General features: G+C 35.1%; 2 protein-coding genes across 3 annotated transcripts; one reads left to right on the top strand and one right to left on the bottom strand.

The window, feature by feature from the left end:
• The first annotated feature begins 1504 nt into the window (after positions 1-1504).
• Positions 1505-19005, top strand: LOC143367783 (L-selectin). 2 transcript variants are annotated; one of them, XM_076809934.1, is made up of 5 exons: positions 1505-1691; positions 2351-2467; positions 15936-16115; positions 16187-16352; positions 16419-19005. In XM_076809934.1, exons 2-5 carry the CDS (start codon positions 2362-2364, stop codon positions 16621-16623), a joined length of 657 nt encoding a protein of 218 aa, XP_076666049.1. In that variant the 5' UTR covers positions 1505-1691; positions 2351-2361; the 3' UTR covers positions 16624-19005. The 2 variants fall into 2 exon arrangements, with proteins under 2 accessions (XP_076666049.1, XP_076666048.1); XM_076809933.1 differs by having other exon boundaries at positions 2346-2467.
• Positions 18530-19493, bottom strand: LOC143367784 (peptidyl-prolyl cis-trans isomerase NIMA-interacting 4). Its single transcript, XM_076809935.1, has 4 exons — positions 19353-19493; positions 19054-19249; positions 18826-18945; positions 18530-18763 (listed from the first exon to the last, which is right to left on the bottom strand). Exons 2-4 carry the CDS (start codon positions 19153-19155, stop codon positions 18605-18607), a joined length of 381 nt encoding a protein of 126 aa, XP_076666050.1. The 5' UTR covers positions 19156-19249; positions 19353-19493; the 3' UTR covers positions 18530-18604.
• Positions 19494-21076: the final 1583 nt, after the last annotated feature.

Below are 21076 nucleotides of genomic sequence, written 5' to 3'. Positions count from 1 at the left end.
CTCGTACAAATCTGTATAAATAGTGTAAAAGATACATCGTTTAATTAATAATGAAGATGGTTAGGTTTTGGGAAAGGTGCAGATCATAGATGATATCTGTGGTTAAGATTACATAATCTAATACTTATTAGGTACTACTTAAAGTAATTAATTTTGATAGCACCTTTTCATTTCGCCCCTTGTACGAACCACAAACATACACCAACGAGCCCAGAAAAAAAAACATATTTAACACGAAGCTAATTGATTTATACACATTTGCGAATATCTTGCCAGAATTTGCCTGCAACATCTGATAATTTCGCTTGATGCTGTCAAATATTAGTTCATCGATATGTTAATGATTGAAAGAAATCGTATTCGTCCAATCGGTGTGGTTACTTGGGTTTCCAGGTCACCTACATCACCTTTTAAAATTATTATGTCTAACGGTACTTGAAACGTTCTCCATTACCGGCGTCAAATCATTTTGGAAATATGAATTCAATATGTAGTTGCAGATGCTTGTAGACTTTTTACTAAATATTTTGGAACTTTCGAAAGTATACTTGTCGAATAATCAAAATATGTGTTAGTAAATGATAATACGTGATAACCGCTTGACGAAAAAATAAAAAAAAAAGTTTAAACGGATTATTTAGAACTGTATAACAATATTTTAACAAATATTTCCATTTCTTCTAAACTTTTTAGTAGATACATAGAAGCATGTACATAATCTGACATTTTAAATCCGTTTCGTCTATACAAGCAGGTCGAAGAGACATGTTTAAGAAACATTAATGCTTAACATTATTCTTTGCACTCATTTTTATATTTTAGTATAATAAATTATCTTTCTGTTAGCACTGGTCCACTAACTCTGCTGTACAAATAAAATGGTAAAACTAAATTTCATATTTACTTTTTGTACCAATTATTCATTAATAATTATTCATTGTATAATATACGGTTATGCATTCAAATACTTAAAGTGCGGAATTTAAGCTACCCAAAAATAGGGAAGATAATTTTGAACTCCCAAGACATGGTAATCCAAATAGTGTTAACCCTAAATAAATAAAAATCGAAAATCCTATTCCGTTCTCGCATGGAATTTAGGACATCCGTTTCTCTCTCTGAATCAACTGTTTTAGAAAATTATCTTTTCATAATTTTGCATAATGAAGAGAAATTAAATATTTTATATTCATCCCACTAATCCTTATATTTTGATAAATTGACACACATAATTAAATGTTACCTTCAAATAAGTACTATGCATTAGACTTGTTTGTAAAGAAATTAATAAATTATGTATATGAAAAAATCAGACGTAATTTTCAAATTAAATAAGCGAATAATTTTTCTAACAATTATAGTAATAAATAATTGTAGTATGAAACTAGTAAAAAATTTATTTATAACTAACATCTGTAAAACAGATCCAATAAAGTGTGCGCATGATTCTTTCGCGATAGAAGATTCTATTATACTATTATTTATTTATATTACTTAAATACATTTTCAAAATACACGAAGAAGGTAAAGATCATTTGAATGAAAAGTAGCATACGAAATTATTCGGGAGTTCCTTGAAAATATTTGTACACTTGTAAAAGTACTGTCACGATGTCCTCATTGTATATATACGTATATATATAGGAGAGCTTCTCAGGAAATCACCGCAGTTCTCTGGAGAACGTCTTTGGGTGAGCATTACGAAATACATACGATTCTGGAATGTTTGTAGTTACGTTAATACCGCAATATAATTTGGTGACACTTTACTAATTTACATTAATACTTTGTAAAAAGCAGAGATTTATGTTAATACTTTGTAAAAAAAAAATTGAACAGGTAGTTTTTACCACTTTTTTTTGTGCAACGAATTGTGATTTACACATAGAAAAATGCTATATTTTATGAGCAACAATAATTATAATCCTTGATCAATATTTACATGTAAACTTGCACTGATTGTTGAATGTAGTGTATGTACTTCTTCTACTATAGTCGCGTTTATTTATAATATTGTTTTGAAAATGAAAAAGGTATGAATTACATGAATCTTAAAGATGAAAAAGTAATTTATTAGACAATAATGCAAGATAAGACGTACACAAATAAATATAGACACTTGTAAAATGTGTTTAAAGAAAAAAAAAATACCAGCTACAAATCTGGATTACTTATAAAGATAAATGTGTAGAGAGAACTTATTTTTCTGTTCCATAAATTAAATAAGGCCAAACAAATGTATCCAGCACCTTTAACATCACAATTTTTAAACTATCTCTTTCATACGTATCTGAAAATTTTACACATGTTTATGTATTTAATTAATAAATATATCTCTATTAAAGTTTAGCATAAAGAAACATGATGCGACTCACACTCTTTGGAACACTTGTTGTTCTATCAAGCGCGCAGTTCCAACCAAGTGGAAGAATATTGGAACCGCCAGTTCCAGCACTTTGTGCACAAAGTAAGTTGAACAACTATACTTCATGTAAATATTTTGAGTGTAACTTATTAAATAATTTTATTTACCTTTGTAACATAGAATTCCGGTTTAAAAATATAGTTTCTTTCTGTAAGTAATGATTAGAATAATAATTCAAACATGACGTCCGGTTTTTAGATTTCTTTTTACACTCTTTAGTTTGTGTTTTTACGACATCTGATAATTATCTTTTGATATAATCAGTTACACTCGTATATAATATATATTTTTAATTTTTTTTTTTTAAATAAGAACAGCTATTATAATGTTTCGGTCGAAACATATTTAACTACAGAATTTCCATCTCGATAAACTATAAGAGGATTATTCTATAGATAAAGCTTAGTTTTGCAGTTATAAGCATTTTGATATTCCGTAAAACATGGGCCCGTAATGCCCATTAAAAGGGCAATCGGCTGACAGGCCCGTTTTTAAGTTGGCCTAATATGTATATTATATTTTCATTCATATCCTTTCCTTCTCACCTTTAAAGATACAAATGATAATCAATATATCTATCCGTGAAAACAGCTGGTATTCGCGAAATACCACCTTAGTAGGCGTTCCGGGCCCGTGTTTTACGGAACAGGTATACAAATGCTTATAACTGCAAAACTAAGCATTATCGGGTATATACGTATACCAACTTTTTTTTATTATTTTGGTGAGTAGAACCGATCTTGAAAAAATGTCCCACATTTATATAAACACCCTGTATATTATATTGATCTTGAAAAAATGTCCCACATTTATATAAACACCCTGTATATTATATTGATCTTGAAAAAATGTCCCACATTTATATAAACACCCTGTATATTATATTGATCTTGAAAAAAGGTCCCACATTTATATAAACACCCTGTATATTATATTGATCTTGAAAAAATTTCCCACATTTATATAAACACCCTGTATATTATATTGATCTTGAAAAAATGTCCCACATTTATATAAACACCCTGTATATTATATTGATCTTGAAAAAATTTCCCACATTTATATAAACACCCTGTATATTATATTGATTTTGAAAAAATGTCCCACATTTATATAAACACCCTGTATATTATATTGATCTTGAAAAAAGGTCCCACATTTATATAAACACCCTGTATATTATATTGATCTTGAAAAAATGTCCCACATTTATATAAACACCCTGTACATTATATCGAGGGGTAACAAAATATTTTCGATGACATTTGAATTATTTATATTCACATCAGTAAATTTCATTAATTTCTTCACAGCAAATCAATAAGGTTTTAAATAAATTTTCAAAAATTTTACTTGTACATATATTTGCAGTCCCAAATAAATCATAATCAGTTTTTCTTCTTAATTGATCAAGTGTTTAAAATCACTTGCTATGTGGTATTTCTCTATATTCTCTTCCATTGCTGTGTAATAATATTATCTATTCGTGTTTAGAATGCAATGGAGGATCGTTCGAACATTTGCTACAGCTCTTCTAGCTATTTGTTATAACTTTTCCACTCTTTTCTTCACGTTGCTTAACATATGAGTGAAATCTCCTTCCATCATTTGTTATGTTTCCAACAAACTTAATACTGAAATAACTCTGAAACTAACAGAGTTAAGACATAAGTATCTAGCACAGTAGAGGGTGAAAAATTACATCGATTGATGCATTAAAATGAATAGATTTCGATTGCAAGAAAGGGTGCAGTTGCACGTTTCAGATGCACCGATGCATAAAAGGGCACAAAATTAATTCAAGAATGTGCTCCGTCATAAATAATTGAATTTTACCTGATGACATTTTTTTTATTCCTAATCGTTTTAAAGATTGTCTCAGTTACATGGGGCAACCTGTATAAAGGGCGAGACACCCCCTTAGAATCACTTCGATAACTCCACAAATAATCATTTTAGCCAAATTAAACGAGATGGATGTTATATAATTCAATTGGGGCTACAAGGTGCATTATGCAATTTCTTGTTATCACTCGTGCTATTTAAGATTTCAAGGTCACTTTAATTTTTTAAGCGAATTTATACGTTTTTATTAGTATGTTTTTAAAGCTCTTGAGAAGCCGATTCATCCATACAGGGCGCATTAATCTTCAAATGACCTTGGACAAGAAAGTTCCATATTCAGTTGGTCCCGAGTATAAACATACAGCAAACAGGGGAGGAGAGAGAAAAAGTGGCAAGAATACTTTGCGAGTTACTCTTTCTCTCTTACACTTGCAACCGATGAAACGTGGAATTTTCTTGATAAAGGTCATTTATGTAAATGAAATTTGTATTCCCATAACTACAGAAATGGAGCAATAAAAACGTACCGATCCATTTGATAAAAATGAGGTGACCTTGATGTCTTGGAAGTTACAATTAATTAACAAAATTTGAATAGTTCTTTGTGTGAGATACAAAAAAAAACAACAAAGAACATACAAATACAATTATGTGAAGTATATAAAATATGTTATTTAATTTCCAAGCAAGAAGCGCAATACGTATTTATGAAATAGTAAAAACAATGAATTCTATGTATACACAGTAACAATTACATTATAAATTATTGTAGTCATCAAACGTAGGCATAACTGGAATGTCAATTTCTGTTTTTGGTTGTAATTTGTATTCTATTGGGCGGGAAGTGGTCAGGTGTATTTTTATCCGGTATACCACATAAATTATGGGGAACTTTCTTCTTCTTTCATCGAGAAAGTAGTTTGTGTACAATTAACATACATCGTTCGATGCCAACATTTAAATCGTGACTGAACTATCTAAAACTACAAGCGCCATTGATTTTGTAACTTTCACTTGAAAAGAGACGAAATACTTATTAGCTGCAAATGAAAATTAGACTTTCTACCAATCTTATACGTATTAGAATAAAGTAAAATAAGTCAAAAGTATTCAAGTGATAAATTGTCAAAAGTAAAAGTCAGGATACGTGATCAGACAGGTATTATATTTATGTAATATTTATTACAAAATTATAATAAGTTACCTTCCATTTAAATTTCAGATTGTAACAGCTGTAATAATAATCTTTGCAGCTATCAGGATATACAGGGTGGGCAAGGACGGGTGGATATAGAGTAATCCAAACGTGGACATAAGGTGATCCCTTGTATAAAAATAAATCGAGACAGTAGAATTAAAAAATTTTATGAGTCTTTATTTTCGAATAAATGGATTTTGAAAATCGGACACTTTTTGGAGTAACATTTCGGATGTGGCTGAAATTTGAGTAGTCTTTAGGGGTATATAAACATATCTCGAAGGATTTTTGACAATTTTGAAAAATGTCGATTTTAAAGCTGTTTGAAGGTAAGTGCTAACTTTTTTTCAATAAATTATAACTATGGAAGTAGTAAACGTATGGAAATGAGGTTTACGGCGATTTGTAGAAAAGACTTTGAAGTTTTGAGAAAAAATTATTTCAGTTTCAGAAACAAATTTGTTTAACCATTTTTGTGCAATTATTTTAAACAAATGCAGTTTTTTAACAACGGGCGCGATTTTAAAAATCTGAAAAAATAACAGAATATAGTTCTATCCTTCCCCTTCATGGTCTAATTGTCAAAAATATGGGCATTTTAAAATTGGCCTTGTAAAAATTGCCGAAAGTTGACGCTGCGTCGCCCAGCACCGGGTCGACTGGTAGGACCGTGCGGTACCCGCAGTGGCCAAGCGACTATACCTGATATTCTTATACAGGATTCTCGAAAATTGTAAGTATTTGAAAAAAACTGAAGGAGGAAAACTTTTACTGTTTTTCATATCCAACATAATACGGTATCTGAATTTTTGGTGTTCGCAATATTTTCCTTGAAACGGGGGTAACTTTTAGTTTTTTAAATGGAATGTTATATATTTGATTACCCAATATGACAGCGACTGTCAAGACAAATTCAACCATATGGTATGCTATGACCTTGAAGGCCACACAAGGTTAGGAATGAAGTAAATATATTCAACTATCGATCTGGTAGATAGGGTTTCCTTCTTTCATTCCTAACCTTGTGTGACCTTGAAGGTCATAGTGTATCATATAGTTGAATTTGTCTTGACTGTCGCTGTCATATTGGGTAATCAAATATATAGCATTCCATTCAAAAAACTAAGTCACCCTCGTTTCAAGTAAAATATTGCGAACACCAAAAATTGAGATACCGTATTATGTTGGATATAAAAAACAGTAAGAGTTTTCCTCCTTCAGTTTTTTTTTCAAATACTTACCAATTTCGAGAATCCTGTATAAGAATATCAGGTATAACCGCGGTGCTGGGCGACGCAGCGTCAACTTCCGACAATTTTTACAAGGCCAATTTTAAAATGCCCATATTTTTGACAAATAGACCATGAAGGGGAAGGGTAGAACTATATTCTGTGATTTTTTCAGATTTTTAAAATCGCGCCCGTTGTTAAAAAACTGCATTTGTTTAAAATAATTGCACAAAAATAGTTAAAAAAAATTGTTTCTAAAACTAAAATAATTTTTTCTCAAAACTTCAATGTCTTTTCTACAAATCGCCGTAAACCTCATCTCCATCCGTTTACTACTTCCATAGTTATAATTTATTGGAAAAAAGTTAGCGCTTATCTTCAAACCGCTGTAAAATCGACATTTTTCAAAATTGTCAAAAATCCTTCGAGATATGTTTATACACCCCTAAAGACTACTCAAATTTCAGCCACATCCGAAATGTTACTCCAAAAAGTGTCCGATTTCGCGTGGAATGTCCCGTTCGGTAAGTGTCACACATCGGTTCGGCTGAAAAACAGTCTTTAGGTTGAGCCTCGCCTTTGCGTTTGTCTTTTCTTCTCACTTTCCTTTTGCTTGCTGCATATACGCGTTTGCGCAATAAAGACGTTTAATAATAGTAATGAAACTTTGTACAATTGTTTGCTAGCCCAACCTAAGAACTATGCCATATTTGATCGGTGCTACTTTTTTATTTCAAACCACCGAGGTCGGATGGGCACACTTATTAATTCTGTGTCAGTTTCGTGCCGGCATGCCAGTAGGTAGGTAAGAAGAAGAGATCCTCGCCGCTTCTCTTCTTCTTACTACTGGTCACGCCGGCACGGAACTAATTAGTGTGCCCTGGCCTTATGGGAGAAACCAACTCCTTTTCCCGAATCACGCTGTTTATTTATGCATATGTAAATTACAAAAGATATCGCAAAATACTTCAAAGAAAAGTTATACAAATAAAAGTTTCTACAGACCTATAAATTGGTGGGAAAAATTTATAAAAAAAGTAGTTTTTTTTACAACAATTTAATTCGTATTCCTCTTCTAATTATGATAATTATATATTGCCATATATCGTTGGTTTTATAATAAACAAATGTCGTTACTCTTCTAAGAAGGAGGGGGGGGGGGGAATCGAATTTTCGTAAAACGTCCACTTTTTCATGAATTTATAGGTCGTTAGGAACAACATAATTTTTATTTGAAGCATTTTCGATGTGTTTTGTAATTTTAGAGTTATATATGCGCATAAATAAAAAGATTCGCTCGAATAGAAAGGGTGGCTTTTGCTCCAACCAAATACGACAAAGCTTTTAGTTTCGACTAGCGAACAATTATTGTGAAAAGTTTCATAAAAATCGATGTGTAACATTTACCGAGCGTTCCTTATAAGAGCCAATTCCATCTACAAATCGATTTTCTTGAATTCTACAATTTCGACTGATTTTTGCACAGGGATTCATTTCACCCGCAATTGTACCATATTTACCCTTGTATACTGCTAGTTCTTCGCCAGGTGTTTGCATATCGAACAAATTTTCAAAATCGATTTTCCTGAAAACGATGGCTCGTATTAAAAAAATTTTACTTCACATTTTCGTTTTATGGTTCTGCTACTGAACCAATCCAATGTCTCCTCTTTTGTATATTGGGTCAAAGGAGCTTACAAGTTGATTGCTCTAAATTCTTGCGAAACATTTCTTTTCGAAATTTTCAAAGCCACCGGTAGTTTTTTTTAATGTGTCGTATGATATCTGTAATATTAAAAAAGGGCTTTCAATTCGCGTCTTCTTTCATGCACAACCACTCACACGCCTCATTTTATACATTTTTCTACATTTTCCTTCCACGTTCATGTTCGTTCTAATTCCACACACTCCCATTGCCATGCGTTGCATTCATCCGGGGAAGAGAATTATCCGGCCAATTCAAAAGAAGCAATAATTCATTCTCAAGCAGTCTTGGGACTTTGGAGTCCGCAAATCTGCATTGCAAGCACTTCTGAAAGTTAAGCTGTTCCGGGTGATAAGTAGACATGGCGCTTCTGGTAATCTCAGGGAAAGTCCCCAAAGGGTCGTTGGTCTGCTCGTCCTTATATGTACACAGTGGCGGACGAAAGAAAGTTTACAACTTTTAAAATCGTATAACTTTTTTAAAATTGGTCCAAACGACATGAGTTTATTTTGAGAAGCTAGAAGGATTAGATTGCTAAGTGACGTGTTTCGTCTTTTTGAAGAAAAAAAATGCTATTGGTCGGAATAGCAAAAAATAGTAAATGTCGTTTTTTTTTAACTTTTTTGTGAGCCTGTAATGAAAATTCAAAAAACCGTTTGTAGATTGAAATAAGTTGTATATGTGCCTAAAATTTCATCAAAATCGGTTAACGTTGCTCTGAGCTGAGAATAAGGTCGAAAATCGTTATTTCGAGAATTTCGCGATTTTCGCGAATTTCGATTTGCGCCCTATACACGTTGAGATCTATGTATATTGATACATGTTGTAAGTATCAGTATCGCGATACAAATCATGAGCTGGTATCGCTGTATCAATGTACTGAACCGTTGATGTTTCAGCGTGTATGTTGTTGTCTCTTGTACCGCGCTTCATAGACAAACACTTGTGGATGTTTTAGGTGCAACGACTGAGAAATCAGTTTAGCACTGAATATTTTCTTCTTTATTTGTTATTGATACTATTTTTAGGAGAAGTATGATTTGAGAACCGGGAGGTAGGATTTAGGAGACTGGTTGCCGAAATCGTGCCTTTACAGTGTGTCACAAAAATATTAATAACAAATCAATTTGTTCTGAACAAAAGCTTAAACGTCCAATAGTATGTGCCTAAAACATCAAGCGACAATATCCAATGTTAACTTGCGTTCAAATTAGTACCAAATACGAAATATGATGTAAAATATATTAAGTGGTACGATATAGGCAACCTTGCCATAAAAGTGCTGCTAGAAAATTCCAGGAACCCGCGTTTTGAACTGAATTGATGTCTCATGATTCCGTCTCAACATGTACCTATTGCTTAATACTGGTCATAAGTCTCAGACATATGTGTCGATACAGATCTTATCCGCACTGTCGCGTGGCGTGAACATAGATTCGTCTTCAATACTCCTACATACATATTAACCCTAGTCAGGCGGTATAGGTGAAATTGTAACTTTTGCGTTTTTAAATTACGATAACTTTTTTCGAGAAGCCGTGGAGGGCTGATGTTTCGTGACATCTCTAGATTTTTTGTCTAGATTATATAGACCAAATTTCAGAAAAATATATCCACCCCATTCCGAGATAGGGGGTCGAGGGTTGCATCCATAATAATTGCGCCCTCATACATTCTGTATGAAGATAATGGAAGAAAAAAAGAATACTGATAAAGTTTTATCATTTAAAAGTCTTGTTTTCTAAAAAATGTCATTTTTGTAATTTGATCTGGTTTTCCCCTAGCCAGAATTATATTCTTCAAAATAAGAAAAGTTTTAGTCGAATTGGTTAATAACTTTTGGAGATACAGGTCCTACCGATTTGGATCAATTTTTTGACGCCTTGACTTTAACGACTCTCCAGTGCCGTCTGCAATGATTAATTATAAAACAAAAAATATATTTCTGTAGTTTAAGACATCTTTAATACAATGAAAAAAGTCCCATTATATTATATTTAATAGTTTTCCATTAATTAATTCCTAAATATCACCTATTTTGGGCTCTAGAACGGAAGGTCCCCTTAAGGGGGTATACCCGTTTGACCCTCGGAAAATGTATACATCTGGTGGATTTTTTTACAAGCCAACGGCTTGATGAAAATTTCCCGTTTTTTTACTATCTTTACATAGTATTATGAACTACTTAAAAAAAAAGTTTCAGTTAAAAAACTTTTATTTTTCCAAAGTTATGCACACATATCCGAAAGTCTTTCGATTTTAGACGGCTAAACAGTGGGCCTGAAAACAGCTGTATGTCGTGTCTGAAATCAAAAACAATAAAGTCTTCTTATAAAGTATGTCAATAGCTATCATCCATCGAGGCCGATTTTGAAAATTTTGAAAAATAAAGAAATGGTGAGAGTTACAAAGGTAAAGTTACATTTGTCTAAGAGAAGAGGCCAACTCTGTCTTTTTAAATAATAAACGGGGAATCGGAATAAAAAAAGCCCTCGTTGGACGATGTGGAATCTTATTACGATCCTGCATACAAAATTGGAAGTGAATTAGTTGAACGTAGCGTGAGTTTTTAGGCCCACCGTTTAGTCGTCTAAAATCGAGAGACTTTCGGATATGTATGCATAACTTCCGAAAAACAATAGTTTTTTAACTGAAACTTTTTTTTTAAGTAGTTCATAATACTATGTACAGATAGTCAAAAAACGGGAAATCTTCATCAAGCCGTTGACTTGTAAAAAAATCCACAAAATGTACACATTTTCCAAGGGTTCAAACGGGTATACCCCCTTCAACAAGCCTTGAACATAACCTACTTGCGTTATACGGTTTTGGTGCTGTATGTATAATAGGACTCCGGTATGTGTTGTATGTGGTACATAGGTGTTACATGGTATGTGAAATGGTTCCACATCAGTTCTGTAACGGTTCTTATAGATATAGGTTTTACAACAGTTACTTACATATAGGTCCTATGTCGGCAATCGTATGGGTTCTATAACGGTTCTGAATTTATGAGGGTTCTATCTCGGTTCTATACAGAATGGACCTGTTAAGTGTGTCTAATTCACGTATGTACATTCTGAGTAGAGATAATGTAAACGGATATAGGTGCTAAATTACTTAGGAATAGGTTAGGCGTACATGAAAGTTTCAATTTCAGGCTTTAAAGGATTATTATATTTACCATTACAATTAATTTAGGAAATGCATGGTAATATTACAACAAAATTCTTTTTGATAAATATATTACGGTCTTCGTTACCCTCAACAAGTCATCTCACAGTTAACACAAGTACTTACTACATACTTCAAGAAGATATGAAATTACTCTTTTGTCGCACCAAGCTTTAGGCCGGTATTCATAGTCGCTGCTTATTCTTAAGCAAATGCTTAAGCATTCGGCATCATTTACTAGCTACTAGGTTAGTAGAGGATGCCGCATGCCTAAGCATTTGCTTAAGAATAAGTAGCGAGTGAAAATACCGCCCTAAGTCATCTAAAAGGTTGACTTGAAAATATAACCTCACTTTGCGAAAATAAGATCGTCTTAAGAAGTTCTTATTTGATCATATTTGACTGAGATTACATACGCACTTAAGCCATGCTTAAGAAGCGACTGAAAATAGTAGCGACTATGAATGCCGGCCTTAACGCTTCGAGTAACGCTGGTGGGATTTTTATCCTGCAAACGATTTTGGCGTCTTTTCATGTCGATATTTCCTTGAACGCACCGAAATTATTCACTAAAAGTTCCCGAATGTTTACTTTCAAACCAAACCAAGCCCAGAGTCATGACTCCGATGAGTCATTTAGTAATGTTAATTATAATTTCTACGTTCTCCGTAAGATCTTCATGAAAGTATTACTAGCGGATTACCGAGATGCACTTGATGAAAATGGGGTTAAACTCGACCTCACTCGGACTGTTTTTAATCATATGTGATGTATAATTGGTCTACGGAATTTAGAAGTGATTCGACCTTTCAAAAGAGCCTGGATGAGTACATATTTAGTTTAGACTGGTTGTTATCGGAAAACCCTTACCCAGACCCAGCTGGTCGCTTGTGCAAAGTGCGCGATGCACACAGGCACCGCAAGAGAAAAAGCGCCTAAAAGACCTAAAAAATGTGAGATAAATTTTTATATTAAAAATTAATAGCATGCTATGATGCTACAAACTAGATCATAAGAAAGATCATATTGTAGGGTGGTTCTTATTTGCTGTTCGTTTTATTCGCAATTTATACGGAGAAGGTTTTCTTTGGAACGACGCTAAACATTTATGGCACGCGCAAGAAAATCGTCACGCGTCGGTCCTGCCTTTATCCGTCCATTGGCAGTACTCTCACGAAAGCCTAATAGAAAATGTAGGAATTTCAATTGTTATTAGCACTGGCATGTGTTCAAAAAGCGGAGCGAGATGGACAAAACTTTCCTGGCAGAAGCGATCACTTGGAATGGCCTGACCGACTTGGGGGGGCATTTCTCCAAACCCCGCGCCATTCAAAGTGTTAAGAAAGTGGTTTGACCTCGATTCCATACGTAGGGCGGAATCGCTTGCAAGATCACAATTTCCTTTCAATACTTGTCAACGATATTGTCGCGCAAACGATCACGCGAGGTGCAAATTTGGGGATCGTGGAAACTACAGGAATATGTGTAATCGTCAAGAAATCAAAAGACACTCGACACTGCGGCAGCGGCTGAATTTTTATCTCGGTTTTTTATACATAATTAATTTTCCGCACTAATTGTGAAGTGTAGAGGATAAAAACAATCTAGAACCTTTATAGAACCGATATAAAAACCGGAACCGAAGTCAGGAATTTCAATTCCTTATAAGTTCCTACTGCTTTCAATCTTTACTCACGACTAACACCTGACAGTCAAGAATGATAAGTCGTACATGTGACATCCACTGCAGACAATTAAAATTTTCATATTTCTCATTAGACTTTCATGCGAGAATTACTAATGGATTGGTGAAATTCTCCCGATGAATATATGTCCAGGCAGAACATGCAGTATTCATTCCCAAAGTGCTCGTCTTTCAAGTCCCCCAAACTGCAAATCGGTATTCCCACCAGTTTGTGGAATTGATCGAACCCGGCGTTCGATTTGTCAAAGATTAGCCCGTCATACTCGATTTGCTTACTTATGGGGATAAGGAATGAGACATACACACATGAAAATTAAAATTTGTTTGTATTTTTTGTTCTATGCCTCTGAAAATACTATTGTATGTAGGTACTGGGGGCATTTGTTCGATGGAACTGATGCGAAACAAGACTTCATTCGGACTATTTTTAATTTCGGTACACAACACTTTTTCACTCGCTTTCATTTCCTTTCAATATGGTCTTGAACAATATGTAGTTTAAAAATAAATTGCAAATAATCCGAATGAAATCTTGTTTAGTACCTATCCTTTTTATCGGAAGAATGTCACCAGTACGTGAACAGTATTTTCTGTATTAATAACTTCTTATTGCTGTCGGTTGCCGACTGTTCGTTTTAAGTAAAAAAATCAACCAATAATCTTGAGCGAGTCGCAATCGCAGGGCTCCGGCTCGACACTGGAATCAAACACGCTGTTCCTCGAATAAAGTCGCATACCCTTTTCCCAAATTGCTAATTGAGACCCCCGATCCGTTTGTAATTTAGGAGAGACTACATGTAATTAAAAATAGTTCGAATTACTTCGTACCTATTTGGACTATTCATCAGGAAAACTTCACCAATCTATCGTTAGAAGTCTCCTTAAGATTTGTAGGAAACGTTATAATTTTTTGTGGAGGATATCTTATCTGGTACACCGGTTTTATTGCACTCAACAGTCAAAGCGCCAACATCCCGTAGGACCTACGGTGTAAAACGTAGGCGAAGGGTTACTCATGCGGCATGCCGACTAATTGTTAATCAAACATTGCTAGGGATGATCCGCACGCATAGAGCGAGGAGTCGCAGCACGCTCTGTGTAGGGCTGACTGTACACCGACTTCCCTTGATTATCGGACAACAACTGCACTCAGAAAGAGAAAGAGCCGGTCCCTTCTTCAGGCGCTGTGCAAGGGAGATATACAGCGTCTAAAAAGGGCCGACTCTTTTACTATGTGCATGTGGTTGGTGTCCGAGAATCAAGGGAACCTAGTGCACATATGGGTGGATCATGCAACTTGATGTGAAGAAGGAGGGAGGGCCTAGTAGACCGGGCGTAAAAACTGAACGTTCAATGTCCAAATTTTAGTTGCGGGTCATCCAAACCCCGCCCAATTATTTGCGAATTGATATGCGAATTTACCACCTACTCCGTGGTGTCTAAATAGAAAAGAAAGTATGGAAAGAAAATTCTGTTTTTATATTAAATACCTTTAAACTTATTATATTAAACTCTTATAATATTAACACCGTCATATTCATTGTTTTTAGCTTCAAACAATTATTAACTCTATACCACCGCTGTACAGCATAGGGACCCCTCACGCGCCTGCTTCCCCTTCCAATCTTTCTGTCGATGTGACAAGTGTGTGAAGTAGCCGCGATGACGCCGCGACGTCAACCAATCAACGCCAAGGTGGGAAACGAACGGCGCCACCGTCAAGCCGAACCAACCTAGCCAAGCCAGGCCAACCAGCGTCGACAACCGATTCCGTGGCGACGCTGGTTGGCTGCAGCCTCTCTTGGCTTGACTAGTTGACTTTAGTGATCCTCTAGGGAGTAATCGGTATAACCGCATCCATTTTGGAGCAAAACCGGAAATAACATAACCTAAACGTTTATCTATCTCTTTCTATCAGTATTTCTGTTTCTTTCTTTTATACAGTTTCTTTCTCTGTTTACTTCCGATTTTGCTCCAAATCGTGGCAACCAACCAGCGACGATACACGTTGTTCCGATCACTGCCTAGAGGATCACTAGTTGCCTTGGCTTGACGGTGGCGCCATCGCGCGCATGCGTAGCGTTCCCCCACTGCTAATTGAGCTACTGGCGTACGGGATTTCCGCCCTTCCCTGCTCCCAGCAGAGCTTAAAGCTACCAGGCCGAGCGGATTTCCCATAGACATGTATAGACGGAGCAGAAGCTGGGACTATCGACGAGGGAAATGGTAGGCTTGGAGGGGAAAAGGCAGAAGTCAGATACAGGCACGTCGGGTTAGCTTCGGAAGCATTCGGCATGCATATTCACTACGTTACCCGATTTGCCTGTATCGCTCCCCTTACCGCGAATCTTACACCCTCCCCCCCCCCAGCTTACGCTCCGTCTATATATGTCTATGGGATTTCCCCACAACGCTGGCCATCACCTGCGTCACTATTCGGTGATCACTGGTCCCACGGGAGATATAGCTCGTGTCGTAGGTGGGAATCCCGTTTTCCGTAGCGTGCTCGGCAGGCAGGAGTGGGTTCATTACCTATTTTATTCGCGACAGTGTAGGCTGTGTAGGTCAAAAATTTCGACAGTGATAATATGAATTTATATAATTTTTTAATAGTTTCATGATAACTTAAACATTTATAACTTTTAATGTTTTAGGAGCTATTCATGAACGCTTTAATGGCAAGGGTTATTACTACTCATGGGCAGATCCAAGAACTAGTGGACAAGAAGTTGATTGGTTATCAGGAAGAAATTTTTGTAGGCAAAGGTGTATGGACCTGGTTTCTTTAGAAACTTCAGCAGAAAATGAGTTCATCAAAAGTCGCATTGTTCAAAGTATTACATTTTTTTTTGTATCTTAAGAAGATAATGTTTAAAGATCTATAATTAATATTTATAATTTCTAGATAATGTAAAATACATTTGGACATCCGGTCGCCTTTGCGATTTCAAAGGTTGTGATAGGCCTGATTTACAACCCCTTCATATTAACGGTTGGTTCTGGACTGCGGAATTACAAAAACTTGCGCCAGCTAATGATCGCTCTCAAAATGACTGGTCTGAAAGTGGAGGGTAAGTTTAATGTTTCTTTATAATATAAGTTAGGATTTACGTATAAGTAATAATGTCTTTTTTTAGTATTGGGAAACCTCAACCTGATAATCGTGAAGCTATTCAACAAGGAGGTGCCCCAGAAAATTGTTTAGCCCTACTTAATCAATTTTATAAAGATGGAGTAAATTGGCATGACGTTGCTTGTCATCACAAAAAGCCATGGATATGTGAAGAAAATGACTCTCTATTAAAATACGTTCATTTTACCAATCCAAACATTCGCATATAAACCAAATACAATATACAAAGGAAAGAAGCTGCAACACATTAACTTCTAACTAAACGTTTGTAGTCGTTTCCTAAATAATTGTTAATATTTTACATTGTTTCATTCAAGACTCAGGAGTATCATTTCTTGTATTGCAAAAGTAACAGAATATTTTATATCCGTTTTTTTTTTTATTATTTATTTCATATGTAATATATTTCAGAACATTGACTGAATAGTATTTAAAAATAATACGTTCAAACGAATTTGTTAAGTAATATGTTCTTTTAAATTGTATTAAAACAGATTTACCCTTCTATCTTCCCAGTTTCTCTTTGCCAAGTTTGATGTATGTCGCACGGATTCGTGAACTGTTAGCATTACTTTTGGTTTGAAGATCTAGATCAGGCATGTTCAACAGACGCGCCCGCGGGCATCATGACTCCTCTTCCCGGTAAACAGTCTCATGATGGTGTTCCTGTTAATGTAAAGACCGCGAGTCCGTTACAAGTTACAACTGCGTATTACACGCATTGTACAAACGTTCCGCTTCCACTATTCCAGTTGCTCTCCACTCGCGGTCGAACTTGTTTGGCTTTAAACGTGCCCGCCAAAAGGAGTGTTGAGCATGTCCGATCTAGATCATGAGTCTTTTTTGTTGTGTTAAAAGGCATTTATTCATACCTCTGTTCTTAAACAGAGACTTGAATAGAAGAACTCTTATATAGAGACTGATAGAATATTCTTTCTAACTTTTCGAAGTCACCCTTAATTTTTTTATGTGTATTCTAATTGGTAAAACAGATATAATAAACTGCATGAAGCCTAGTCAAATCATAGACATATAGAGACGAAGCAGAAGCTGGGACTATCGACGAGGGGAACGGTAAGCTTGGAGGGGAAAAGGCAGAGGTCAGATACAGGCACGTCGGGTTAACTTCGGTAGCATTCGGCATGCATATCCACTGCGTTATCCGATTTGCCTGTATCGCTCCCCTTACCGCGAATCTTACACCCCCCCCCCCCAGCTTACACTCCGTCTATATATGTCATTGAGTCAAATGGTCTGCAAAATGATAACCTTTGAGGGTAGAAACAGCAGGATGTGTTTCTTGCCACTAACTACAGGGCCTTGCAAATTGTTTCAGTCTAGTATTCTATCTATGTTATTCTATTATAGTCTATCTATTCAGCTTAATGTGCTTAAGATCTTAAAGTACTGATGCCCAAAGACCCCATACTATCCCTATGTTATTGACATCCGATACTCCAGAACACTCATTAACATCCTTGACTCCTATTGTTTTTAAAAGTTTGATGCATCTGACTCACCAACAACACTTATTTTATTTATATTTATTTTAGTATTTCAAAGATTATACTATTCACGATAAAGATATATGTGTTTTATACAAACATGTTCTGTTTGTGTTAATTTATAAGATGTAAAGTGTTGTCCCGTTAAGAGCATTAGTCTTCCTCTTTCTATTCGCTACTTACTTCTATAGTCGCCGCAATGAGTGCAAGAGACTGATTGTGAGAATCAACGTGAGGCCACGCAATAGCAACAAACTATAAATTCCGGTCAAGATAGCAGCAGCATCGTATTACTAAAAGAACACGGCAAAGATGAAAAGCGAGCGAATAGCATATCATTTCGTTAAGAGACCGCCTTGTCCTCCGGACAGCATGCTTATAACGGGACACCACTGTATAGTTTGAATGGTGATAAATATATTTTAAGATACAGTATTCACATATGTATTTTATTTTGTTCGCTTACTTTTTTTGTGTCACTGATAATTCATACTTTTTTTTTAATCTTTATTTTGTAGTTGAGTTACTTATTATGTTTGTACAAATACAAAGACATAAATCATGTAGTGCATAATATTGTAATGTATTGTGAAGAAAATACACATAGATCTTCTTATTTAGAAATTGTTATCAATTTTATTGGATAATCACTAATACATATTTACAAAAATAATCAATAGGTTATTTACTTTTTGCCTTCAACCATTATAATATGATAGCCAAATTTTGTTTTAATTGGTGGATCTGTATAAATTGGTGAGTTAAGAGATGAAACTGATAATGCAAATGCAGCTTCTTGAAACGGACCAACCATTGATCCTCTTGTCATCCATCCAAGATCACCCTTGAATAATTGTTAAGTATCAGTTAGGTTTGAATGAAATATTGCATTTGAAATATTTTTACCCCAGATCGTGCTTTATCCTCGCTATATGTAGCAGCAACTTCATTAAATTTTTGTCCAGCTTTCAATTTTTCCATAGCTTCCAAAACTTTTGACTGTTTCTCACATAAAATGTGCCTAACCTTTGTAGGTAAATGATAAAGTAATGTAGAAATGGTAAATAATTTTTATGAATTAGTTTCGTAAGATTATAATAAATATATATATATATATATATATCAAATATGTACTTTTACTGCGTTTCCTGCTTTCTTTTCCTCCTTTTTGTTGGTATTGTCTGAAGATTTGGATTTATTTCCCTTTGAGACATTTCCACTTTTTTTTGAAGACATGTTTATGTTTTGATAACTTTGCAAGGTTAAGTTAATGAGATATAATTTTTAACTCATATACAGTGTGTCTCACAGATTTTTGTACAGACTGTGGCTGAAAATAAGAGAAAAATATCATATAAATATAGCTTTACTAAAAAGATGTAACAAAGCTGTAAAATGATTGGCATAATTAACAATTGGTGAATATTGCGAACCCAGTATTCAATAGTATTGTTCTACTAGGATCCTTATTGTTGGTCTTCCGATGGCAGCTCGAACACTTTGCATATAGTTATCATTGGAATACTATGGAAATATGTAGGAAAAAAATTGTTCATTTTTTAAATGTTACCGTGCCATAACCCCGCTCAGCGTACATAAAAACAAAGTGGTGGGGACGAGTCTCCGGCACACAGCGAAAGTATAAACACTATTCGATCTATTCGTGTATTTTCGACTTCTTTATTGGTGTAACCTCTTTGTTATCGTTATTGCTATTGTTCTTGTATGTATATGCCTTACACTTCTTCGGTGACAGTTCATCTATAATTATTGTTGTTTTTGAATTATTTGTTGTATATGTATATCATTAATATAATTAATCCTCTCAGTAAGTACAACGAGCGAGGATTATATCCTTCGTTTTTAAGAGTCATAGAAAATCTTAGTAGATGTGTTTCTTATAATAAATTATATATTCAGAATTTACAATTTCAAATTTTTACATTTAATTTCCCATTTGTGGATTCCTTTTTATGTGAAAGGTTCTGTTGGAGGTGGCTAATGTTTAGGTTTAAAACATGATCATGCACACGTTTTCCATGAACATATACAGGGTGTCCCAGAATTAAAAGACAATCTGAAAAAATATTTCAACATATGTTCACAACGCTGGTAAGCCGTGGCGTTACTCGCTTGGCGCTGAAGTCGGTTTGTCTCCATTGTGTAGCGTCTTACGCACACATTACCACCACTCCTATAGGTGTTCCCCCTTACAAATAAGTTTGGCCAATAAAATACTTATTATTATTAACATCCCTGCATGTAGCCGAATACCCTGTATTGGTGGGAAACCTAGTGGAGGCGTGGCTTAGATTTCAGCGCTGTGGTGGTAAATTGGCAAACTATTGAAAGTAGGTCCGATTCCCACAACTCATTCCGAATAATAGCGAATTCGGTACCTTGCACTGACTCTGCACTGGTGCCAAAAAATTACTTGGATTGGTTGTTTCTGATAGAAACGAAGATAGCTCTATAAGAATCAACCAATCCAAGTCATTTTTTGGCACCAGTGCAGGGTCAGTGCGAGTTACCGAATTCGCTATAAGTATTTATTAATCAAATAAGTAGAACTTTAGTGTTCAAAAAAATTTAAAAACGCTCGTTTTTCACAACATGTCTATATAAACACTGATAATCATATGGACTTCGACGGATTTCGACCTACTATCAGTAGTTCAATTTTCTGTCACTAGTTGGCGAATCGAAATTCTTAGATTTCCCAATACAGGAAAGAAAAGAGCGCACATTACTTTTAAGAAGTGATTTCATCCAAAAGAACCCCGAGAAAGCAGAAGATACAAATTGCCTGATACTTCTATTGAAGTTCCCTACATGTCTACAAAGTTTTACAAAGTTTGGAATTTTTGGATTCCCGAAATTCTCTTGTGAGTTTTTTATTTGTTAAACTGTTTATAAATTTAAATGGAGGTGCGTTCCAATTCGCGCAGTGAGCGCATGAAATTGGTGGCATCGTATTGGTGGCATCGTACGAATCCCTAGAGTTTCTCTCACTTGCCACCAATACGATTCCATTTCCGATGCAGCGAGAGCGCAGCAAACGCCGAAACTCAGATTTGAAGTTCGCTGCATCGGTAGTGAAAGGATTCTGGGGAATTCTCTGCACCACCAATGAAGCGCAGTACTAAAGGTGCGTTTT

The sequence above is a fragment of the Andrena cerasifolii genome, chromosome 4, assembly GCF_050908995.1.
Source record: "Andrena cerasifolii isolate SP2316 chromosome 4, iyAndCera1_principal, whole genome shotgun sequence".
Classification (NCBI taxonomy): domain Eukaryota; kingdom Metazoa; phylum Arthropoda; class Insecta; order Hymenoptera; family Andrenidae; genus Andrena; species Andrena cerasifolii.
The sequence above is the reverse complement of the archived record's forward strand: the minus strand, read 5'-3'. Positions and strand labels throughout refer to the sequence as shown.

Excerpts from the sequence above, each read along its gene's own strand:
- LOC143367783 (XM_076809934.1), top strand. The coding sequence starts at position 2,362 with ATGATGCGACTCACACTCTTTGGAACACTTGTTGTTCTATCAAGCGCG. Across the intron at positions 2,468-15,935 it reads TCCAGCACTTTGTGCACAAA|GAGCTATTCATGAACGCTTT; the intron begins GTAAGTTGAACA and ends TTAATGTTTTAG. Across the intron at positions 16,116-16,186 it reads CAAAAGTCGCATTGTTCAAA|ATAATGTAAAATACATTTGG; the intron begins GTATTACATTTT and ends TATAATTTCTAG.
- LOC143367784 (XM_076809935.1), bottom strand. The coding sequence starts at position 19,155 with ATGTCTTCAAAAAAAAGTGGAAATGTCTCAAAGGGAAATAAATCCAAA. Across the intron at positions 18,946-19,053 it reads AAGCAGGAAACGCAGTAAAA|GTTAGGCACATTTTATGTGA; the intron begins GTACATATTTGA and ends TTACCTACAAAG. Across the intron at positions 18,764-18,825 it reads AGGATAAAGCACGATCTGGG|GGTGATCTTGGATGGATGAC; the intron begins GTAAAAATATTT and ends CAATTATTCAAG.